This window comes from Arvicola amphibius, chromosome 8 (genome assembly GCF_903992535.2).
Source record: "Arvicola amphibius chromosome 8, mArvAmp1.2, whole genome shotgun sequence".
NCBI lineage: Eukaryota > Metazoa > Chordata > Mammalia > Rodentia > Cricetidae > Arvicola > Arvicola amphibius.
Genome location: NC_052054.1, coordinates 116500818 through 116519883, shown reverse-complemented (window position 1 = coordinate 116519883; position 19066 = coordinate 116500818). Strand labels below are relative to the sequence as shown.

The 19066-nt window shown below is 51.3% G+C and overlaps 1 protein-coding gene across 1 annotated transcript in view; it reads right to left on the bottom strand.

The window, feature by feature from the left end:
* Window positions 1-348: 348 nt before the first annotated feature.
* The window catches only part of Cfap65 (cilia and flagella associated protein 65), a 34359-nt gene continuing 15641 nt past the window's right edge, over window positions 349-19066 (bottom strand). Inside the window, exons 14-33 of the mRNA XM_042055629.1 lie at window positions 18688-18912; window positions 17694-17852; window positions 17373-17523; window positions 16943-17071; window positions 15550-15799; window positions 15107-15235; window positions 8829-9005; window positions 8527-8593; window positions 8253-8363; window positions 6853-7044; window positions 6587-6745; window positions 5171-5314; window positions 4786-4899; window positions 4503-4610; window positions 3363-3407; window positions 2949-3151; window positions 2267-2395; window positions 1268-1750; window positions 574-711; window positions 349-463 (exon numbers count right to left, since the gene is read on the bottom strand). Of these exons, the coding sequence (XP_041911563.1) occupies window positions 349-463; window positions 574-711; window positions 1268-1750; window positions 2267-2395; window positions 2949-3151; window positions 3363-3407; window positions 4503-4610; window positions 4786-4899; window positions 5171-5314; window positions 6587-6745; window positions 6853-7044; window positions 8253-8363; window positions 8527-8593; window positions 8829-9005; window positions 15107-15235; window positions 15550-15799; window positions 16943-17071; window positions 17373-17523; window positions 17694-17852; window positions 18688-18912 (3228 nt within the window). The remainder of the gene's footprint in view (window positions 464-573; window positions 712-1267; window positions 1751-2266; window positions 2396-2948; window positions 3152-3362; window positions 3408-4502; window positions 4611-4785; window positions 4900-5170; window positions 5315-6586; window positions 6746-6852; window positions 7045-8252; window positions 8364-8526; window positions 8594-8828; window positions 9006-15106; window positions 15236-15549; window positions 15800-16942; window positions 17072-17372; window positions 17524-17693; window positions 17853-18687; window positions 18913-19066) is intronic.

The window sequence follows — 19066 nt, the reverse complement described above, 5'->3', positions numbered from 1 at the left end:
CCATCCAGCCTCCATGACCACCTGTTCAGCCCACCGGGCCTAGCACTAGGTTCTTCCAGGATGCCCTGTAGCCAAGCCAGCCGCGCCCCTCCTGGAGCGCCCTCCACTGGCCAGACTAAGTCCAGCACACCTCTGCAAGTATCAAGCCCTCATGCCAGTCCATGGGAAACTCATCCTCAGGTTTCTAAAGGTAAGCTGGGTCTCTGCCATCAACACTGACAGCTCTCACCTTCCACACATCTCAATATACTTCTTTCTCCAAGCAGAGGGAAATAAAATCCAAGTAGATAAGGGGGCACTAAATGTTTTACCAGCAGGACAATAATACTAGCAGGGACCAGGGGGACTTTAGGCAGGAATGTAAGAGGGACTGGATGCTGACCCCAGCAAACAGTCATTTGTAGGTTGCTGCATCTCAGAGCAAAGTACTTCTCCTTGTTGCATGGGCAACAGGATGTCTGGCCTGAAAAACAGAAAGCCAAGGGTAGGAATGAGGGTGGGGCTTCCAACCGCATGGAATGCCTCTCCTGTCTTGCTCCCCTCCCAGCAATGAGTATAACCCCAGGCTCCGACCTGTGCAAGCTGACTGGTGGCAGGGCAATGATGCGGGGCCTTGAAGTGAGCACCACCTCTCCACGGCTTGCCTCCACCAGAATGTTCTGGATCATGTTCTCTAGGATCGCCTCCTGCAGGTTGAGGAAGGCTGGTAGCCTGGGAGGAGGAGGGTGTTGCTCTGGTTAGCAAGGTCACAGATCTGCAAGCCACTTCTCCACTTAGCTCTGCCCAGATTCCCATTGGAAGCCCTACACCCAGCCCTAACACTGTGGGCCTTTCTGTTACAATGTCACAGATGCTAGGTGTGGGGCTAATATTCAAACCTGGCCGTTGCCATCCCAGAGCCAGGTTTGGAGGACAGTAGTCATAAGAGGATGCAGAAGTGGCTGTGTGTGGTCAAGGAATCCCAAAGGGACAGAACAAACTACCCCCCCCCAAAGTCCTAGGAGATCGTGGTATCAGAAAAAGTCAAGCTTTTTCTCTGGTCCTACCTGTCCACTGAGAGACTTTGAAGACTACCACCCCACTCCTGGGAGCGCTGTGCTGGAAAACGCTATCGATCTGGTGCCGCATGCTACATAAAGCTGGGTTCTGCTCTCTTGAAAATCCCACACCCAAATGTTTCACCTCACCAAGAGGTTGTCGCTGGGACCCAAGTTAGGAAGAGAGTCCCCCAGCTGAGGCCAGCCCTCGTCTGGTCCCAGCCGCTCACCTGCCAATGGCTTCTTTCTCGTCGTTTTCTTGCTCCTCTTGAATCATCCCTTTCAGATCCTGCTGCCATTGCCACTGCAGGGACTGCTGGGACCCAGTGGGCTGTTCAGCGGCCTTGATCTCTGACCAGGTCAGCTTTACCCCTTTGTCTATCTCCTCTTCCATTTCCTCCTTGCTCAGTTCTTCCTCTTCTCTCTCCTCTTCCTCTTCTTCTGCCTCCTCCTCCTCCTCTTCCTCTTCCTCATCTTCATTCTCTTCCTCTTCTGCATCCTTCCTGGAGCTGAATTTGTCCTCCCCCTGCTCTTTGCCTTTCCCGTTCTCGTAGCAGCTGGAGGGCAGGGACATGATTGGCATTAAGTACAAGCTGCTCTTGTGGGCCAGGAACCTGGCTGACTGCTCGTTCCAGAACTGGCAGAAGTAAGGAACTTGCTCCTCCAGACTTTGGTCCACAGCCTCGTGGAAAGTCTTGTCTTCCAGCAGGCCTCTGGGTAGGAAAAAAGAAGAAGAAGAAGAAGAAGAAGAAGATATGGAATATAGTGGAAGGGCTTTTAGCTAGGACAGTGTTGGCTTCCCTGCTTGCTAAGGGACAGTTCTGGCTACTGTTTTACTATCAATTGCCAGGTCTGGAAGGAGAGCCCTTAGAACATGGCAACCCTGAGCCCCGTAGAGTCTTAGAGGTGAACAGGATGTAGTGCAGGCAGAGCCAGAAAGCCAGAAAGGCACACACAAAGGGCAGAGCGCCCAAGGCCATGGGCAACTATAGATATCCTATAGATAACATCAGACCAGCCACAGAAAAGCGACCAATTAGGACTCAACCCTGAAGATCTGTCTAGCCAGTTCTATCAGAGTGGTTCTGTCCCAAGGGTCCTCCAGCAGGGGGACCTTGCAAAAGAATTCTCTTTTCCTCAGGAGTGGAGCACTGGAGCTTCTGATGCTTTGTCCAATGCAGCCGGAGGGATGGGAGGAGGAGGATGAAGGTGCACAGAGCAGTGGGTACCTGATGATAGCCGTGAGACAGTCAACCAGAAGCTGCTTCTTCTGCCTCCAGACAGGATCCCCCTTATCAGGGGTTTCTTCCTCAAAACCTTTTGATTCTTCTCTGCATAATTTCTTCTTTGGCAGCTCCCTGGGGTAGACCAGGATATTCTGAGTGGACTTGGAAAGCTACTAGGCTACTGGGGGGGGGGGCACAAGTCATGATGGTAGCTGCCCCAGTCCTGAGGACGCAATATGATGGGCGCACACCCAGTCTTAACAAAGTATTACTGCTGTACTCAGAGAGCTGCACCCAACCCTTAGGTTAGAGCAGGACCCAGAGGCTTCAGGTGGGCAAAAGGGGAGGGTGGGACACCTTGGTGGATTCCTCAGGAGCCTCTTTATTACTCTCTTCAAAGGGACCTAAGCATTGAGGTCATCCTGGTCTACAAAGTGAGTTCCAGGACAGCCAGGGCTGTTACACAGAGAAATTCTGTCTCAGAAAACTAAGAGAGGGAGGGAAGGAGGGAGGGAGGGAGGGAGGGAGGGAGAGAGAGAGAGAGAGAGGCAGTAATGATGATTCTTATTGCCCCAATTCTTGCTTCAGCCCTTCCTAAAGGTTGAGTGTGGGCTTCTGCTGTCCTACAAAAGGGGGAGAGGATTCAGACTACAGGAAGGTGGCCCACACTTCCCCAAGAGTTCACCGGTACAGGAAGTAGCAGGGAAACTCAGAGAAGAAGTTGGCCAGGTAGTAGTCAATGGCATGGGCCCTCGCAGTGAGGCCTAGACAGAGCAGGCCTGGCACAGGTGGTTGAGGACACGGCCATGATGTCTCCTCCTTTGCCAGCTTCAGGTTCCAGCTGGCAGGTCGGCTGAGAGATGGTTGGTTTGTGATGGGAGGCAGGGTCTTTAGGAAGAAGGAGGCAGAGGTGATAGGGAGCTCTACTCCCGCTGCCAAGGAGCCCCCTAGCCTCACTCCCTAGGATGGTTTCTTGCCTACTAGTATTTTACTCCCTCTCCTCTAGTAGGCTGACTCAGGGCTGGAGGGTATCTCTGGAGACAAGCAAGGACCTTTCCAGCTACCCCAAGAATGGCCAGGCGGGGGCTTTCTGGCTCACCTTGTACTTCTTTACAGGTTCACAGGCTGTGCAATGTGATCTCCTCTGTAAGGGAGATCCCAGGTTAGGATCTGACAGCCCCAGCCATGCCCACTTCCGTCCCTCTGTATAACCAGACCTTGTTTCCCTCTCGGTTTTGCCCATGATACCCCTTTTCTCGAACCTTCCCTAGGTAAGTGCCGCCTAGGAACACACAAGGAAAATCTGCGTAGTCAAATGAAGAATGGAGAAGAAGATTGATTAGATGGAGAGAGGCCGGCCCTGAAGGTGCTCATCCTTGGTGCCCTGTGTCTTTGAGACTCAGAGAGACAAGGAAACGGCCTACATCCTGAAGACGATTGGAAAGCAGTCTCGCTTGCCTATATGATCTGTATTCAGAGGGGCCCAGGCTTCAGAGCAGCAGAACCTTCCTGAGAGTTCTGTGTGGTGGTCACAGAGGAGACTGGGGGATAAAAATGTGAGTGGAGGCAGGGGGTGAAATTAGGAGGAAGCAGGATGTTTTATGTTTACTGTCAGTCTCCCGGCAGAGATAGAGCAGCCTGTGTTTTGGAAATGGTCGCTGGATGTGTGCTCGACTATAGGCGCCCTGCGCACGGTAGTGCTTGTAGCAGTAGCTCCACAGTGGACTCTCCGCTCGCATGAGAAGATAGTTCAAGACATTTGCTGTTGACTGAGAGTGGTGCCCCGTGCCTGTAACCTCAGAGATGGTGACGGGAAGAGCTGAACTCCCTAATTCATGTTATTTTCATTTTATAGTCAAGGGACTAAAAGGTTAAGGGGTCTAACCAGGGTCACCCAATTAGCAAAGGTTAAAACCAACAATCAAACCTAAGGCTCTTTCCAGAGCCTGCCAGTGTCCTCCGTCAGAAGGTGAGCCCTGTGTCATTTCCTTTGTGTTCTCGGCACTCAGCACACAACAGGCTCCTGTGAAATCCTTCTGCGTGAAGCCAGGGATTGCCAGCCAGCCTTCCTCACCCTGGGTGGCTCAGGAGAGCTGGGGAGCTGCTGTGCCTAGTCTAGCAAGTCTAGCGGGCAGATTGGCCAGTTTCTCATGGAGGGCGGCTACCTCAGCCCATCACCTCCATCTCTTCTGGTAAAACTGGCGGGATTGGGGAAGCTGAGGCCCGCTCCGCTCCTCACCTTCACTTTCATATCTGTGATGGTGAACTCCACCTCCTGCCGAGCCTTCTCCTCATTCCACTCCTGTAAGTCCTTGTGGTACTGATGCATGAGTTCCTGCCGGTAGACCTGGGCCCAGCACAAGGTGAAAGGAGTCTAGATCTGTAGGCTCTCTGCTAGAGCTTAGCTTGGTACGCTGGCTCCTGTCTTTTTCTGAGGGTTTAGAGAACTCGGAGCCCTCCTCTATTCCATATTTGGAAGCTGTGTCTCAGTCCCCACGTGTTTCTCTGTAGCTGGTCCCTACCTTGCATATCAGGTCCATGCTGTAGAAGCTGGCGTGGACTGAGGCCTTCAGGGTCACCAGGATTGGGGTTGCCTCTTCAGGAGCCACCTCTCCTTCCATGGGGCTCACAGTTACCTGTTGATTTAGGGACAGTCCTGTGGGTTTGGGCAGAAGGATGACAGAGGATAGAATGACGCAAGCTCTTACAAGGTAGGGTGGGATGAGATGCTATGGAATAGGACAGGATGGGATGGGGCAGGAGAGGAGGGACGAGATGGGGCACGGTGGAAAGTGATAGGAGAGCGGGGATGGGGTGGGATGGGCTGGGACGAGGTGAGATGGGGCAGTACAGAACGGGTCTGGAGTCTGGCCACAAGTTCTGATTGTGGGAGCAAAGGACTCTGACCTCTCCGAAGTCTAAGGACCTTGGCTGCCAGGTGAAGACAATTGTCTCACTTTTGGAGATGTTGTTGAGGAAGAGCAGGCGGCTACACTTGCTCTGCACAGGGATGTTTCCCAGGGAAATGTGAGACTGGGACAGGAAGACGTTCTGCCGGTGAATACAGCACAGCCTCAGTCTGGGGGCATGCAGAAGAAACCGTAGAAACACTACCAGTTCCTATGCATTTCCTGCTGGATGATTATTGTTAGGAGTTTCCCATACGTCTGAGCCTCACAGTGGCCTCTGCTCTGGGCACAGTTATTTCCTGGAGTTGGGTGAACTCTGAAGGTTCAGGGGCACAGGCAAATTCCCCAAATTCCTCACACAGGCAGAGCTAGGATAGCTCCCAAAAGCCTCACCCTGAAGCCTGCTGTGTTCCCAGGATTTCCAGTGTTCATCCTGAATTAGGGGTCTAATGGGGCTCTTAATGGAAAAATGGGCAGATGTGTAGTGATTAGATGGGTGGGTCCATAGATACATGGTTGAATAGAAGGATACATGGTTGTATAGAAGGATACATGGTTGAATAGAAGGATACATGGTTGTATAGAAGGATACATGGTTGTATAGAAGGATACATGGTTGAATAGAAGGATACATGGTTGTATAGAAGGATACATGGTTGAATAGAAGGATACATGGTTGTATAGAAGGATACATGGTTGAATAGAAGGATACATGGTTGTATAGAAGGATACATGGTTGAATAGAAGGATACATGGTTGTATAGAAGGATACATGGTTGTATAGAAGGATACATGGTTGAATAGAAGGATACATGGTTGTATAGAAGGATACATGGTTGAATAGAAGGATACATGGTTGAATAGAAGGATACATGGTTGAATAGAAGGTACATGGTTGAATAAAAGGATACATGGTTGTATAGAAGGATGAAAAAGTACATATATGGGTAACTGAATAAATGGGTGACTAGATGAATGTGCCAGGCTTTCCAAAAATAAGAAGCATGTGGACTAATAGTAGTATTAGTGACCACTAATATCTTGAGCAAAATCTACCTGAGCCCAAAAGAGGGATTGTTGTATATGAAGACAGTATCTAGAATAGGAAGATTTCTGTATAACTCACAATAATCTTAGCCCTATGCTTACAAACAAGGCTGGGACCAAGGGTGCTGAGGAAGGTGGAGTGTCCCACGCATACCACACTACACATCACACATACATACTACGTCTAGTGCACCAAGGGTACCAAACATTGGCTGGCAGGGCAAGCCTCTTGCACAGCTGATGCTCTCTGAAGCTGGAGCCTCACCCTCTATCCCTCCTTAACCTATCTCCTTTTCTCTCTCGCCTTCCCAGCCCTTGATGCTGGCCACCCTGGACTCTAAGACCCTCCAAGCTTCCTTCCTCCCACCTGCCCAGGAACCATCAGTCTAGAGTATATGGAGCTGTTGTCCCATGAGGAGATGTTGTGGAAAGGAGCCGTGTCACCCATGATGTAGGGGTCGTATCCCACTCCCTGGAAGCGGATGACAGCTGAGTTCCATCCAAGGATGTGTATGGGTACATCCACCTGGGAAGTTACAGCGAGGTGGGGAAGGAACCGGTGAAATCAGGTACGGCGAGGAAGTCACAGCTCCAACACCAACCCTTCCCAGTACTACCCAGGCCACCGCTCACTGTGTAGGTCTTGGCCTCGATGGGTGAGAAGATCCACAGAATCTGAGCAGTAGTACCTGGCTGGATCTCCCCTCGGGGGTTCAGGCAGCAGAAAATAGGATGGTCAAAATTCTTTTCTTGAGCTTGTGACAGAATGCTGACCTGGACCTCGTATGTCACAGGTACCGAGCCGCCATTATAGAGTTCATAAATCTACAAGGGCAGGAATGGGGAGGTGGCAACCAGCTCAAGACTGCAGAGCAGATAGCCCAGGACTCTCTGCATTTGGGGAGGGCAGCTTATCTTCACGATAAACCTCGGAGCCCCCCCCAGTCATTTTCCCCTCTGATACTTGAATATTCAGTCTGTAACATTTTAGGATATCAGCAATTCTGCTTGTAAAACAGCAACTTCATTTACCCTCAGTTTACACTTGCCAAGTTTACACAAGAGCCTAGTGCAAGTGTGGACTAGATTGAAAGCTTTAGATGGTGTGTGGGCTATGTGTGAATTTCCTCAAATCCCAATAGAGGGGCACTTACACCAGACACCATTGTAGGTGTATGTACACAAGTTTGCATATACATGTGGAGGCCAGAGGTTAACATAGATATTCTCCTCAATCACTCTCTTCCTGGAGCTAGCTTGGCTGGTAGAGAATGATTTTTTAAATATTTATTTATTTATTATGTATACAATGTTCTGTCTGTGTGTATGCCTGCAGGCCAGAAGAGGGCACCAGACCCCATTACAGAAGGTTGTGAGCCACCATGTGGCTGCTGGGAATTGAACTCAGGACCTTTGGAAGAGCAGGCAATGCTCTTAACCACTGAGCCATCTCTCCAGCCCCTAGAGAATGATTTTTAAAAAAGAGCTCTCTCTCTCTCTCTCTCTCTCTCTCTCTCTCTCTCACACACACACACACACACACACACAAAGTTGGCAACTTACGAATTCACAGTCTGACCCTCAACTCTCTAGAGAAAGGGGCTTCTAAGAGTAGTGATTTCCAAACTGTAGCTGAGACCTCTTAGCAAACAGGTCTAAATGAACTGATGGGACATAGCTAGCACTTAGAACAGGACAGAAAGAAACACAGATGTCATTTGTGTACTTTGTAGATAGGAGCAGATTTGCAGTAACATTGTGTATGTGAATGGAAACGCTGGAGTGAAACATAAATGGTATAACATATACTAGCGTGGTCCATGATCAAAGAAGTTGGAAGACCCTTTTGCTAACAGGGGAACAATTTGCACGGGAATGAAGCCTGGCAAAGGGCTTAACTACCAGAAGATTCTGGCCTTAGATCTCCCCAGTCATCCCATGTGGGGCAGTGTCTGCCATCCTGTACGGACTGACAGACACACAGAGAGCAATGCTTATACCTCTTGGCGACAGGTTTGACACAGGCCACTGACCTGGCGAGGGGGCAGGGTGTCCCCAATGGGGACAGGGATGAACTGGTGGCTGGTGGAGGTGAAGTGCACGTACTTCTGCTCCAGCTTTACTGTCACGCCTATGAAGTGTAGCTGGAACAAAGAGCCCGTGGATGGCATGCTGCCCTGCAAGAACTGGCACACCCAGCAGAGATGCAGGCCCCGGGTCCCCAGGGGCACCACTCCCTACTCCTCTCTTGGATGCCCAAAGAGCTCCCATAGCCGGTCCCCAGCGGGACTAGATATGAGGTCTCACCAGGATCTCCCGTCCATGGGACACCTTGAAGAGCACCGAGAGGCGATCAGTGCCAATGAACACGTGGCTGGAAGGAGAAGAAAAGGACAGTGAGTTCCTGAGTCCTCTTTAAGTGGGAAAACAAGTGCAGCTTTGAGCCAGACAACCACCTCTGAGCTGGGAGGAGGCAGGAATGACACAGACCTCCCCTGCAGGAGAGGCTTCCCAGGGGGATTGTCTAGGGTCCCCTGGAGTCACACAGAGAAAAGTCAGAGCCAGGGAATCTCCTGGAAGGAGGGGCAGGGCATGGGGTGCAGCAGCACCTGTATTTGAACTCCACCATCTGCTCCTGCCCAGGGCTCAGGGTCCCAGCCTTGGGGTTGATGGAGAAGAGGCAATTATCCTCTGCACGCATTTGGTGGAGCTCATTGCAGCTAAGCTCTGCTTGCTCCACCCACAGATCCAGGTCCAGCTGCTGGTCACTGGGAAAGAGGAAGGCCCTGAAGAAGGCAAAGGAGAGGAGTGAAGCCATGTAAAGGGGGCCAGTCAGATAGGCAGAGGGGCTTTCACTATATACCCCCTGAATTTCACACCCTCATTTCAGAAGTTGGCCCAGGTTCTGGTGAGTAAGTGTAGCTAGGTGGATTCTCCTTTCAGAAATGTCCCCAAACCCAGGAATAGCCAACATGACGGCCCACACTTGTAACACTAGCACTTGGGTGAATGGGCAGGACTCCTGAAAGTCAATTTAGGCTGCATGGTGAACTCCAGACTAGCTGGGGGTGAAGAATGAGACCCTGTGTGGAGGTTTGATGAAGAATGGCCCCTCATATGTTTGAATGCCTGATTCCCTGTTAGGGGAACTGTTTGGGAAGGATTAAGAGGTGTGGTCTTGTTGCTGGAGGTGTGGTCACATTGAAGGAGGTGTGGCCACGCTGGAGGAGGTGTGACCACATTGGAGGAGGTGTGGCCACGCTGGAGGAGGTGTGACCATGCTGGAGGAGGTGTGGCCACGCTGGAGGAGGTGTGACCACATTGGAGGAGGTGTGACCACATTGGAGGAGGTGTGACCATGCTGGAGGAAGTGTGGCCACGCTGGAGGAGGTGTGGCCATGTTGGAGGGATGGGCTTGGAAGGTTTCAAAACCTGCTGCCTGCAGGACATGGTGTGAGCTCTTAGTTACTTCTCCAGTACCGTGCCTGTTTGCTCCCTGCCATGATGGGCATGAACTAACTCTCTAAAACTGTAAGCAAGCACCCAATTAAATGCTTAATTTTAAAATAGTTGTTTTAGAAATGGTGTTTCATCACAATAATGGAACAGTGGCTAAGACACCATCTTTAAACAAACAAAAGCTAACTAGAGACGGAACCAGACCCAAAACAAGTAAAGGAAAGTGAAGACTGGGGCTCTCCTTTTGGAAACCAGAAGCCAAGGGTGTCACTTGTATAGGTGAGTCACTTAGGGCGGGCCACTGACCCTTCTTCCATAAGGTCTCGGTGATGTGGTATTCCCCTCTGTAAGCTATGAGTATGTTTTATTACCATTGGTTAATAAAGAAGCTGCTTCGGCCTATAGCAGTGCAGAATATATAGAGAGGTATAGCGAGAGAGTTGGTGGAGTCACAGAGACGCCATGAAGTTGCCAGAGGAGAAAGTGGTACCAGTAAACCACGAGCCTCGTGGTAAAATATAAGATAACAGAAATGGACTGATTTAAGACATAAGAGCTACCTAGCAATACACCTAAGTGATTGATCAAGCAGTGTTTTAATTAATATAGTTTCTGGGTGATTATTTCGGGTCTGGGCAGCTGGGAAATGAACAAGCAGCCTCTGTCTACATCTCAGGAAGGGGGCATTTGCAACTTCTCAGAATGCTGGCAGTACCACCCAGGAGGCTGTTGAGGCTTGGACACAGGCTAGAGAACAGGTTCCCAGAGGGTTGGGGATCTTGAAGCACACAGCAGTGTGAGGAGAACCACCCATTCCAAGGCCTCACATGGTAGCAAAGTAGATATTGCCGTGCAACCAGCTGGAAAAGCTAGTGACAAAGGGTCCTAAGGCCACCGCTTGATAGAACTCTGAGAAATGGAAGGGAATTGGCCCCAGGAGTAAACTGGGCCAGGGCTTGAACAGAGGGCACCCAGAAATAGAAGGCAATAGAGCCAATGAGCCTCACAGGAGTCAGGGACCTACACTCCGAACTTAAAAGGGGCCTGTCCAGTTCCTCTCACTGGGAAACAGATGCGTGCTGTGCTGGTGAAGTTCGAAAAGAGCAGACATCCCCAAACATTGGTGGAGCTAGAGGAAAATTCTGCTGGCTTTAGGAAATAACCTGGCAGCATCTACTAAGATCAAACACATATGTGTCCTTTGGCCCAGAAGCCGTACTTTCAGGGATCCACATGTGTGATTAAATTGCAGACATGAAATTATACCAACACATACCTAACATCTAAAAAGTATTTTGTGTGTGTGTGTGTGTGTGTGTGTATGTCATACATGTACATGTGTGGGAGTGTGGGAGCACATATGACACAGCGTGCATTTGGTCAGAGGGCAACTCTGGGTGCCAGTCCTTGCCTCCCATCCTGTTTGAGACAAGCTTTGTTTACCACGGTGGATGTGGATGTCAGATTAGCTGCCCGCAAGCTCCTGGGATGACGGTTCCACCCCCACTTCCCATCCTGCCACAGACGTGTGCTCCTGTGGTTGGCCTTACACGGATCCGGGGATTCCAAGCTCAGGACCTCGTGCTTCGGCAGCAAGCTTTGGACCCACTGAGTCATCTCCGCAATCACACACACACACACACACACACACACACACACACACTGAGCCATCCCCACAGTCACACACACACACACACACACACACACACACTGAGCCATCCCCGCAGTCACACACACACACACACACACACACTGAGCCATCCCCGCAGTCACACACACACACGCACACACACACACTGAGCCATCCCCACAGTCACACACACACACACACACACACTGAGCCATCCCCGCAGTCACATACACACACACACACACACACACACTGAGCCATCCCCACAGTCACACACACACACACACACACACTGAGCCATCCCCGTAGTCACACACACACATACACACACACAAACACACTGAGCCATCCCCGCAGTCACACACACACACACACACACACACACACACTGAGCCATCCCCACAGTCACACACACACACACACACACACACACACACACACACACACACACATTGAGCCATCCCCTCAGTCACACACAGACACACACCACACACACACACACACACACACACACGCACGCACACACATATCCATATATGAAACTTCCTTTATGGTGGCAAAAAGGCAAAAACATTTTGGTTCCTTTTATTGGGAACAAAATCTTTCAACACAGGGGTGGCCTAACAATTTAAGTCCCTTTTACTGTAGAATATTGTACAACTGATAAAAAGAATGTAGTAGAGCTATCTGGACTCTACCACAGCTATTCTTCCTTCACAGCTCGCGTTCTGGAGGGGATGTGGCTGATTCAATGCTGGCTGAAATCTGTATAGTATTGTGTCTTCACAATACTATACAGATAACCCTAAAGAACCACTCTGCAAAGCACCCACTGTCTGTGTGGGGTGCAAACACCGGGAGCGGAGTGCACCCCCAAGCCTGGGCCACCCCAGCACGAGCATGAGCGTGAGGAGGAGGGTTCTGACTTTTCTCCCATCAGCCGTATGGGTTGGTCTGCTGCTTCCGTCGTTTTATATGGGGGACGTTGCCAGCGGCAGAGTGGGAGCTCTGACTATCTCAGGATCCTCTGGGAAGTGCTGCATCTCCTTCACACACAGTCCCTAAGCTGGCCCCCTGATGAAATGATCCACTGCCTCTCCCCTGACTTGTGTGTGTGTGGGTGTGTGTGTGTGTGTGTGTGTTGCTTCAAGACAGAATTTTTCTGTGTAGCCTTGGCTGTCCTGGAACTTGCTTTGTAGACCAGGCTGGCCTCGAACTCACAGAGATCTGCCTGCATCTGCCTCCCGAGTGCTGGGAACAGAGGCATGCGGCACCACCGCCTGCACCCTGACTTGTTCTAATATGCATGCTTCCTGCCACAATCTGGAGGACAGCGACACCCTACTAATCCGTCATCCCCTGGAGATCAGAGTGACAGGCCACGGAACATTAACCAGGCCTTGGTCCCCCTCTGCAGCTCCCATCTAATCAGTCCCTTAACAAGTTCAAACTCTCTGGAGGAAGATTGCAGGCCCTTCATGTCCTGCCCCTGCCTGTACCTCCAGCTGCATTCTAGGTCCTTCTTTTCTCAGTTTCTTCAGCCCCCCCCCCCTCACTTCCTCCTCAGCACGCTAGGGGTTGAACCCAGGGTTCTGTATAAACTAAGCAAGCACCACACTACTGGCCTACCACATACTCAGTCCTCCTGAAAGTCTTTCTGCTAAATGTGAGTCATGACCCTGTGGGTGTCACAGTTCCCTCCTTCCCAGCACACCACCCCATCCTGGAAGGCTGTCCTGCCCCGGGTTCCTGTGGCACTGAGAGGGCAGGAACTGGCCTTGTCCATATTTCTATTCTTAGAAAGCATCTGGGACAAATTTAGCCAATGAAATAAAAAGCACACTAGTGAGCAAGTGATGCTAAGCAGCGCACTTAGCATCTTTGAGGCTGTCCACTCGAATGCAAGGTACTTTGCAACCATATTCCAAGGTCAAACACAGCAGAAGGGTCAGGAGGAAAAGGATTGGTGGGAGGAGGCAGCTTCATGGCTCTCTGATCCTCCTCCCCAACTCAGGGTTTCCCTTCATCCTGCCTACTACCAAACTCCACACTCTCCTTGCACGGCAGGTCCTGGGAGGAATAAAAGCCTCCATCTATTCTCTATGATCTCAGCAGAGAAATGCTAGAGTTTGCAAAAATTAACTTCTAGGAAATTGAATTGAGGGGGCTGGAGAGATGACTCAGCAGTTAAGAGCAGTTAAGAGCACTTCCAGAGGTCCTGAGTTCGATTTCCAGCAACCACATAGTGGCTCACAACCATCTGTGATGAGATCTGGTGCCCTCTTCTGGCCGGCAGGCATACATGCAGACAGAATACTGTATAAATAATAAATAAATCTTAAAAAAATAAAAGATATTGAAATGAACCACAGCACAGAAAGCACAGGAGAGCAGCCAGGCCACCTGAGCTCTGGAAGAAGCCTGGCCGGCTTCCAGTACTTTGGAGCTCCTGCTGAGAGGATCCAGTCCAGTCAGTTCTCTACCTAGGTCTTTCCTGCCCTGCTTGCCAACCTCCTGGACCTTCTCTGCACAGAGCGTGAGCTGGGTTGCTCCTGCACATGCATGCCCATGTCCACCAAAATATCCCAGGATACAGGCCAGCGTCCCGAGTCCTACAGACACACTGGCTCTTGGCCTGCTTAGCGGCCCAGCCAGCATCAATCTAAAGTTCAAGGCAGGCTATGGGCTTCCCCAACCAGGCCAGTACCCCTGTTAAACTTTCTAGTTACTCACAATCCTGCCTTTCGCCGTCAGCTGCCACCTGATGAGCCAGCCTCCTCATCTCAACACCGTGAAGTCATGGGCAGTCAGAGTTTAGGGGTAAGCACTATGTGCCTATCAGTACAGTCCCTTTCTTCACCCTCTGCTCAGGCCGGCAGGTTCCGACCAGATGCCCCTGTTCACATGGTCATTCACTCTCCTTCCCAGCACCCTCAGGCTGGGTCCTGTCTCTCAGCCTGATCCAGAGAAAGACCTTTCTTTTATACTTCTTATTACTCAACCAGAACTAAACCCCTGAAACAGACATTTACTAAGAAATCTAAGCATATCCCCGCCGGGCACGTGAACAAGCCTGGCATGGAAACAGGAAGCTAGCCAGGCATGAGTTCTGGGCTCTGAAGAGAAGGCAGAAGGACAGGGGAATGGGCAAGCTTGGCAGGCTCAGGTCGTTAAGCCTGGCTTCCTGTGACCGGCCAGGTGACTGTTTCGGGGCCAGCATCCACTTTGCTCAGCCATGCCCTCCAGTGGCAGGCTCCTCTCTGGCAGCAGAGGGATCTGGCAGGCAGCCAGGTGCCCAGACCCGATTTACGAGAAGGAACTTGAAGTCTTCTTGCTGACTAACTGGTATGGGCAGGCACTCTGGGGTTGACACATCTGGATTTGAACCTGGGTCTGCCTCTAGTAGCAAGGTGTCTGACTGAGGCCTTAGCCCACTGACCCGCAGTCCCTGTCTTTTGAACTAATCTGGAGACCTCTTTCTCACGGGGCCACTGTAAAGATCCAGGACTGAAGGCTGGAAAAACAGTGTCTAGCCTGTAGCCGTCATTCAGCTACTGATACAGCTGCGCCCAGTTTCCAGGAATTTCACACTGTCAAGAACCTAGCTGTAGCCAGTGCCATCCCCCCAAGTGCAGTGGGTGATGGCAGTCTCCTCCAGCCCCCTACCCTGTCAGTGGGAGAGCCACTGGCACACCCGGGTTTCCCAGGAAGCCCCAAAAGTCAGTGGCTATTTCCCGCTCCTGGTCTCTAGAGCTCTGTCCTCAGACCCTGGTAGCAGCCCCTTCCGCCCAGCCATACCAGTCCAGGGACACCAGTCCACTGTTCTTCAGTACCAGGAGAACCACTGACGGTGGGGCATCTAGTGGCGCTGCTCCGAAATTGAAGTCCAGCTTCAGAGGAGTGAAGACAGGGGGCGTATGGCTCAAGCTGTGTGCGGCGGAGAAATGGCTCAGTGCAAGGAGATGGAGACAAGCCAGGGCTCTAACTTTAGGGGTCCACCCCCAGGTACAAAGTGAGAAGTCTGGAATTCAGGGTCAGTGAGGTAGCTCCTTAGTCCTCAAGTCAATCCTTGCCCTTCCAGGCCCCTAGGAATAGGTAAGAGTTTCCCCCCTCAATCCCTCTTTCACCCCCTCCCACCACTCAGCTTCCCGGAAAAGGCCTGGTGTTCGAGTGTTGTGGGTAGATAGTCTGTTGTTGGTAGACGGTCCAGTCTTTCCTGCCCGACCTCGAGCCTAGCTTACCTGTGCCGGGTAGGCACCTTGTAGGTGAGCTCTGTGAGGGTTGGGTCACGTGCCAAGTAACTATTGAGTGTGTCCAGGGAGAAGAGATGCCACAGATGCTTCCGGGTGATGCCCTCAGCGCTGCCCATGGAGCAGATGTCCAGGATGGAGAGCAAAGGGTACACAGCTACCAGGGAGACATGGCACAGCTCCTGCGTTTCGCCAGCCACGCTATCTGGGGGCACGAGTGTGGGGAGAGCAGAGGGTTGAGCTCCCCTGGCCAGAAGCAGTCTTGAGCCCATTTCTAACGGCAGCCAGCCCTTGTCTAGACATCCTATGTTCTGGGCACTGCCTTACTCTAACACACATCCTGCCATTTAATGTGTACCACTATTTATTTCCAAACTCACTGCAATAAAGCCTGATTCAAAGATTGCAAAACTACTCTTTAAGATATACAATTCAAGCTGGGCGGTGCTGGCGCATGCCTTTAATCCCAGCACTCGGGAGGCAGAGGCAGGTGGATCTTTGTGAGTTCGAGGCCAGCCTGATCTACAAGAGTTAGTTCCAGGACAGGCTCCAAAGCTACAGAGACAGAGAAACCCTGTCTAAAAAAAAAAACCCCAAAAATTAAATAAATAAAAATAAAAAATAAAAAACAAAAAAGATATACAATTCAGTAGGTTTTATAGATTCACAGGCACACAACCACCACCACCACCAAGTTTTAGAAAGTTTCTACTGTCCATCTTGAAAAACTCAATACCAACGAGTCAACACTTCCCTACCTACCCCTCTCCACCATCAACGATCACTACTCTGTTGGTGTATTTTATCTATTCTGGATGCTTCAATCATGGAATTATTCGGTGCTTGGTGTTTTCTAACTGGCTTCTTTCACTTAGCACTGTGCTTTCAACGTCCATCAATATAGTAACGTTATTACTTCTTTCTCTTTTGTGGCCTACGATCATCTCGCTTTTATTAGTGGGGAAACCGAGGCATATTTAGGAAGTGCCACACTGCCAGTAAGCGTGGGAGAGTCAGAATCCCATCCCACTGAGGACATCTTCTTCTGGTGCCTGTTCTGGGAACTTCCAGCCGGAACAGGGGGGATAGCAACGCCATCTCATGGAGGGGAGAGCTGACGCTTGGCTGAGGATTTATTTGCCTGTGATCTCCACGGAAGACAGCACATGTGCTAGCTCTTGTGTCAGCACAGCTCAGGGACACGTGTATAGATAGCACAGGGACAGACACAGTGTGCACATCAGATCCGGAAGGCACAGTCCCTCCTGCCCTCACTCGCCATGCCGGTTCGTCTTGAACTCAACCTGCCTCCAACTCCATATCTCACATTTACCTCTTCCCTTCTCCCCTTCCCAACTAGAATCTCTACTGAGTACCCAGGTACCTCTGTGGGACAGGAGACAGTAGCTAATGGTCCAGGAATACTGGGAGCGGTTCTTAGGACAGGCAGTCAGGTAGATGGTGTCCTGGGAATGAGGCGGCATGGTCCCCTCCAACCGGTTCAGTTCTAGAGCTGCTGGGAGAAGGTGCAGGGGTCATCAGTGCGCAACTGGACAGAGGTGTCCCGGCCTCCCATGTTCCTCCCCAGATCCCCTCCCGGGGTCACCACAACACTCCCTGAGAGCAGAGCAGGCTGGGGTGAAGAGAACTATGCATCTCGATGTCACTGGCACCCGCCACAGTTACACAGTAGACACGACAGGGTTTCAGCTGTCTTGCCCGACCCACACCATATGTGGGTCATCTGTCTTAAGGACACACAGACACACAGACACACTCCTCCCTGACCCCAGACCCAGCCCAGGCCTCAGTACCACAGGAGTCATTGGTGAGGCCTTTGGGCCCGTGCTGCTCCAGGACCAGGCGGTAATAGAGGGTGCAGTTGCCGTCGTTCAGGAGCACCAAAGACTTGACCTCCCGGCTGTTCACCAGCACGTTCCCGAAGTCCAGCTCCTTTGGCTTTGCCTGAGATCACAGCCAGCCAGCTGCAGGGGGCTCCCCAACCCCTAGCCTTCAGAGCATTCCCCAAGGAAAGACAGATCCACACCTTGTACCCTGCCTTCTTAAGGCTGGGCACCTGGGACTTTCCTTCCCACCCGGGCCCTGGCTCCACCCCCACCAGGGTCTCCACTCACAGAGAGGCATCCGGTAACGCCCATGCCCACCAGCCGAATCCAGTAGTGCATGGTGGCTCGGGGATTGGTCTTTTGGGACTGTCTGGCTTCCCAGACCCACATCCCCACTCGGAACAGGTACTTGGTCTCCTCCAAAGGGCTGAAGATCCATGTCAGCGTCTGGGATCACAGAGGTGATTCACTCTTGCATGCACGTGTCCAGGACGCCCCCTCCCGGGCGGCCTTTTGGCTGCAGGAGGTCCGTTACCAAAGTTTGACACCACTTCCCATCTGTCCGTATTTCTGAGTGCTGAGTACTTTGCACACACATTATCTCATCTCCGAAAGCCCCTCAATCCTACATCTCCATGACAGGGCAGACTCATTTTGATAGCAACTGGAGCCTCAGAGAAGTGGAATCGCTGGACCAGGGTCAGATACCCGGTGACCGGGGCTGGGGCAGGAACTCAAGTGAGTTTCTACATCTGTGGATCTCTTAGGCTCCCATTTCCTGTTCCTGGGTGTTTATTGGTACCACGTATTGGTAGTTAATGCTCTGAGTCTGACCTACCTTAGAATAGGGACAAAGTTTGTTGTTTTAGGTGCCAATTTGGGTTCCCCTTTTGTACTGATCTGGAACCTCTGGGTGTCTCCTTTTCCACCCATTGTTGAGAGAGTCACCCACTTGAACCATACCCAGCTATCATACAGCTGATCCAAACCTCCTGTCAGGAATCTTACTGCTTGGATACCATGAACAATAAAGTTTAGACATGCTGGGACCCTGGCATCACTAAAGCGGCATTCAGTCCAAACTCTGCACTCCTAATCTGGATTTTAATTAAACACTCTTCCCCTGAGTCTCAATTTCCTGTAAGATGGGGGTGAGGGGGAAGCGACTACAGATTGCTTAGGTAGGTGTACATTACAGACCACGAGAACCACAAGAGATGGCAACGGTAAAGGTGACAGGTACCCTCTCGTCTACCCTTGGCATTGGGGTCCAGGCACTCACAAGGTTCTCATTAGGATGGATGATGCCCTTGGAGGGCCGGACCGCCAGCATCTTTTGGTGCTGCTGAGAGACTCTCCATTCGAACTCCAAGGGTAGCCGTGAGGGGTTGTGAAAGGTGAAATCGCTGGTGGAGGAACAGCCCACCCACGTAGGCTTGAAGAAGATGCTTTTGCGGGTGTCCAGCTTCAGCTGCAGGGGCTCCTCTCTGCTCTGTATGCTCACTTCCTGAGCCAGGGAGAGGAAGGAAGTTAGGAAGGAAGGATTAGTGCCATGACCTTTTGGCTTGTTTGTTTAGCCATAGATGTGCAGATTTTCACCCATGGGCGGGGACAGACAAAGCTGCCTTCCAGCTTGAACATAGCAACTTCTCTCAAAAGCA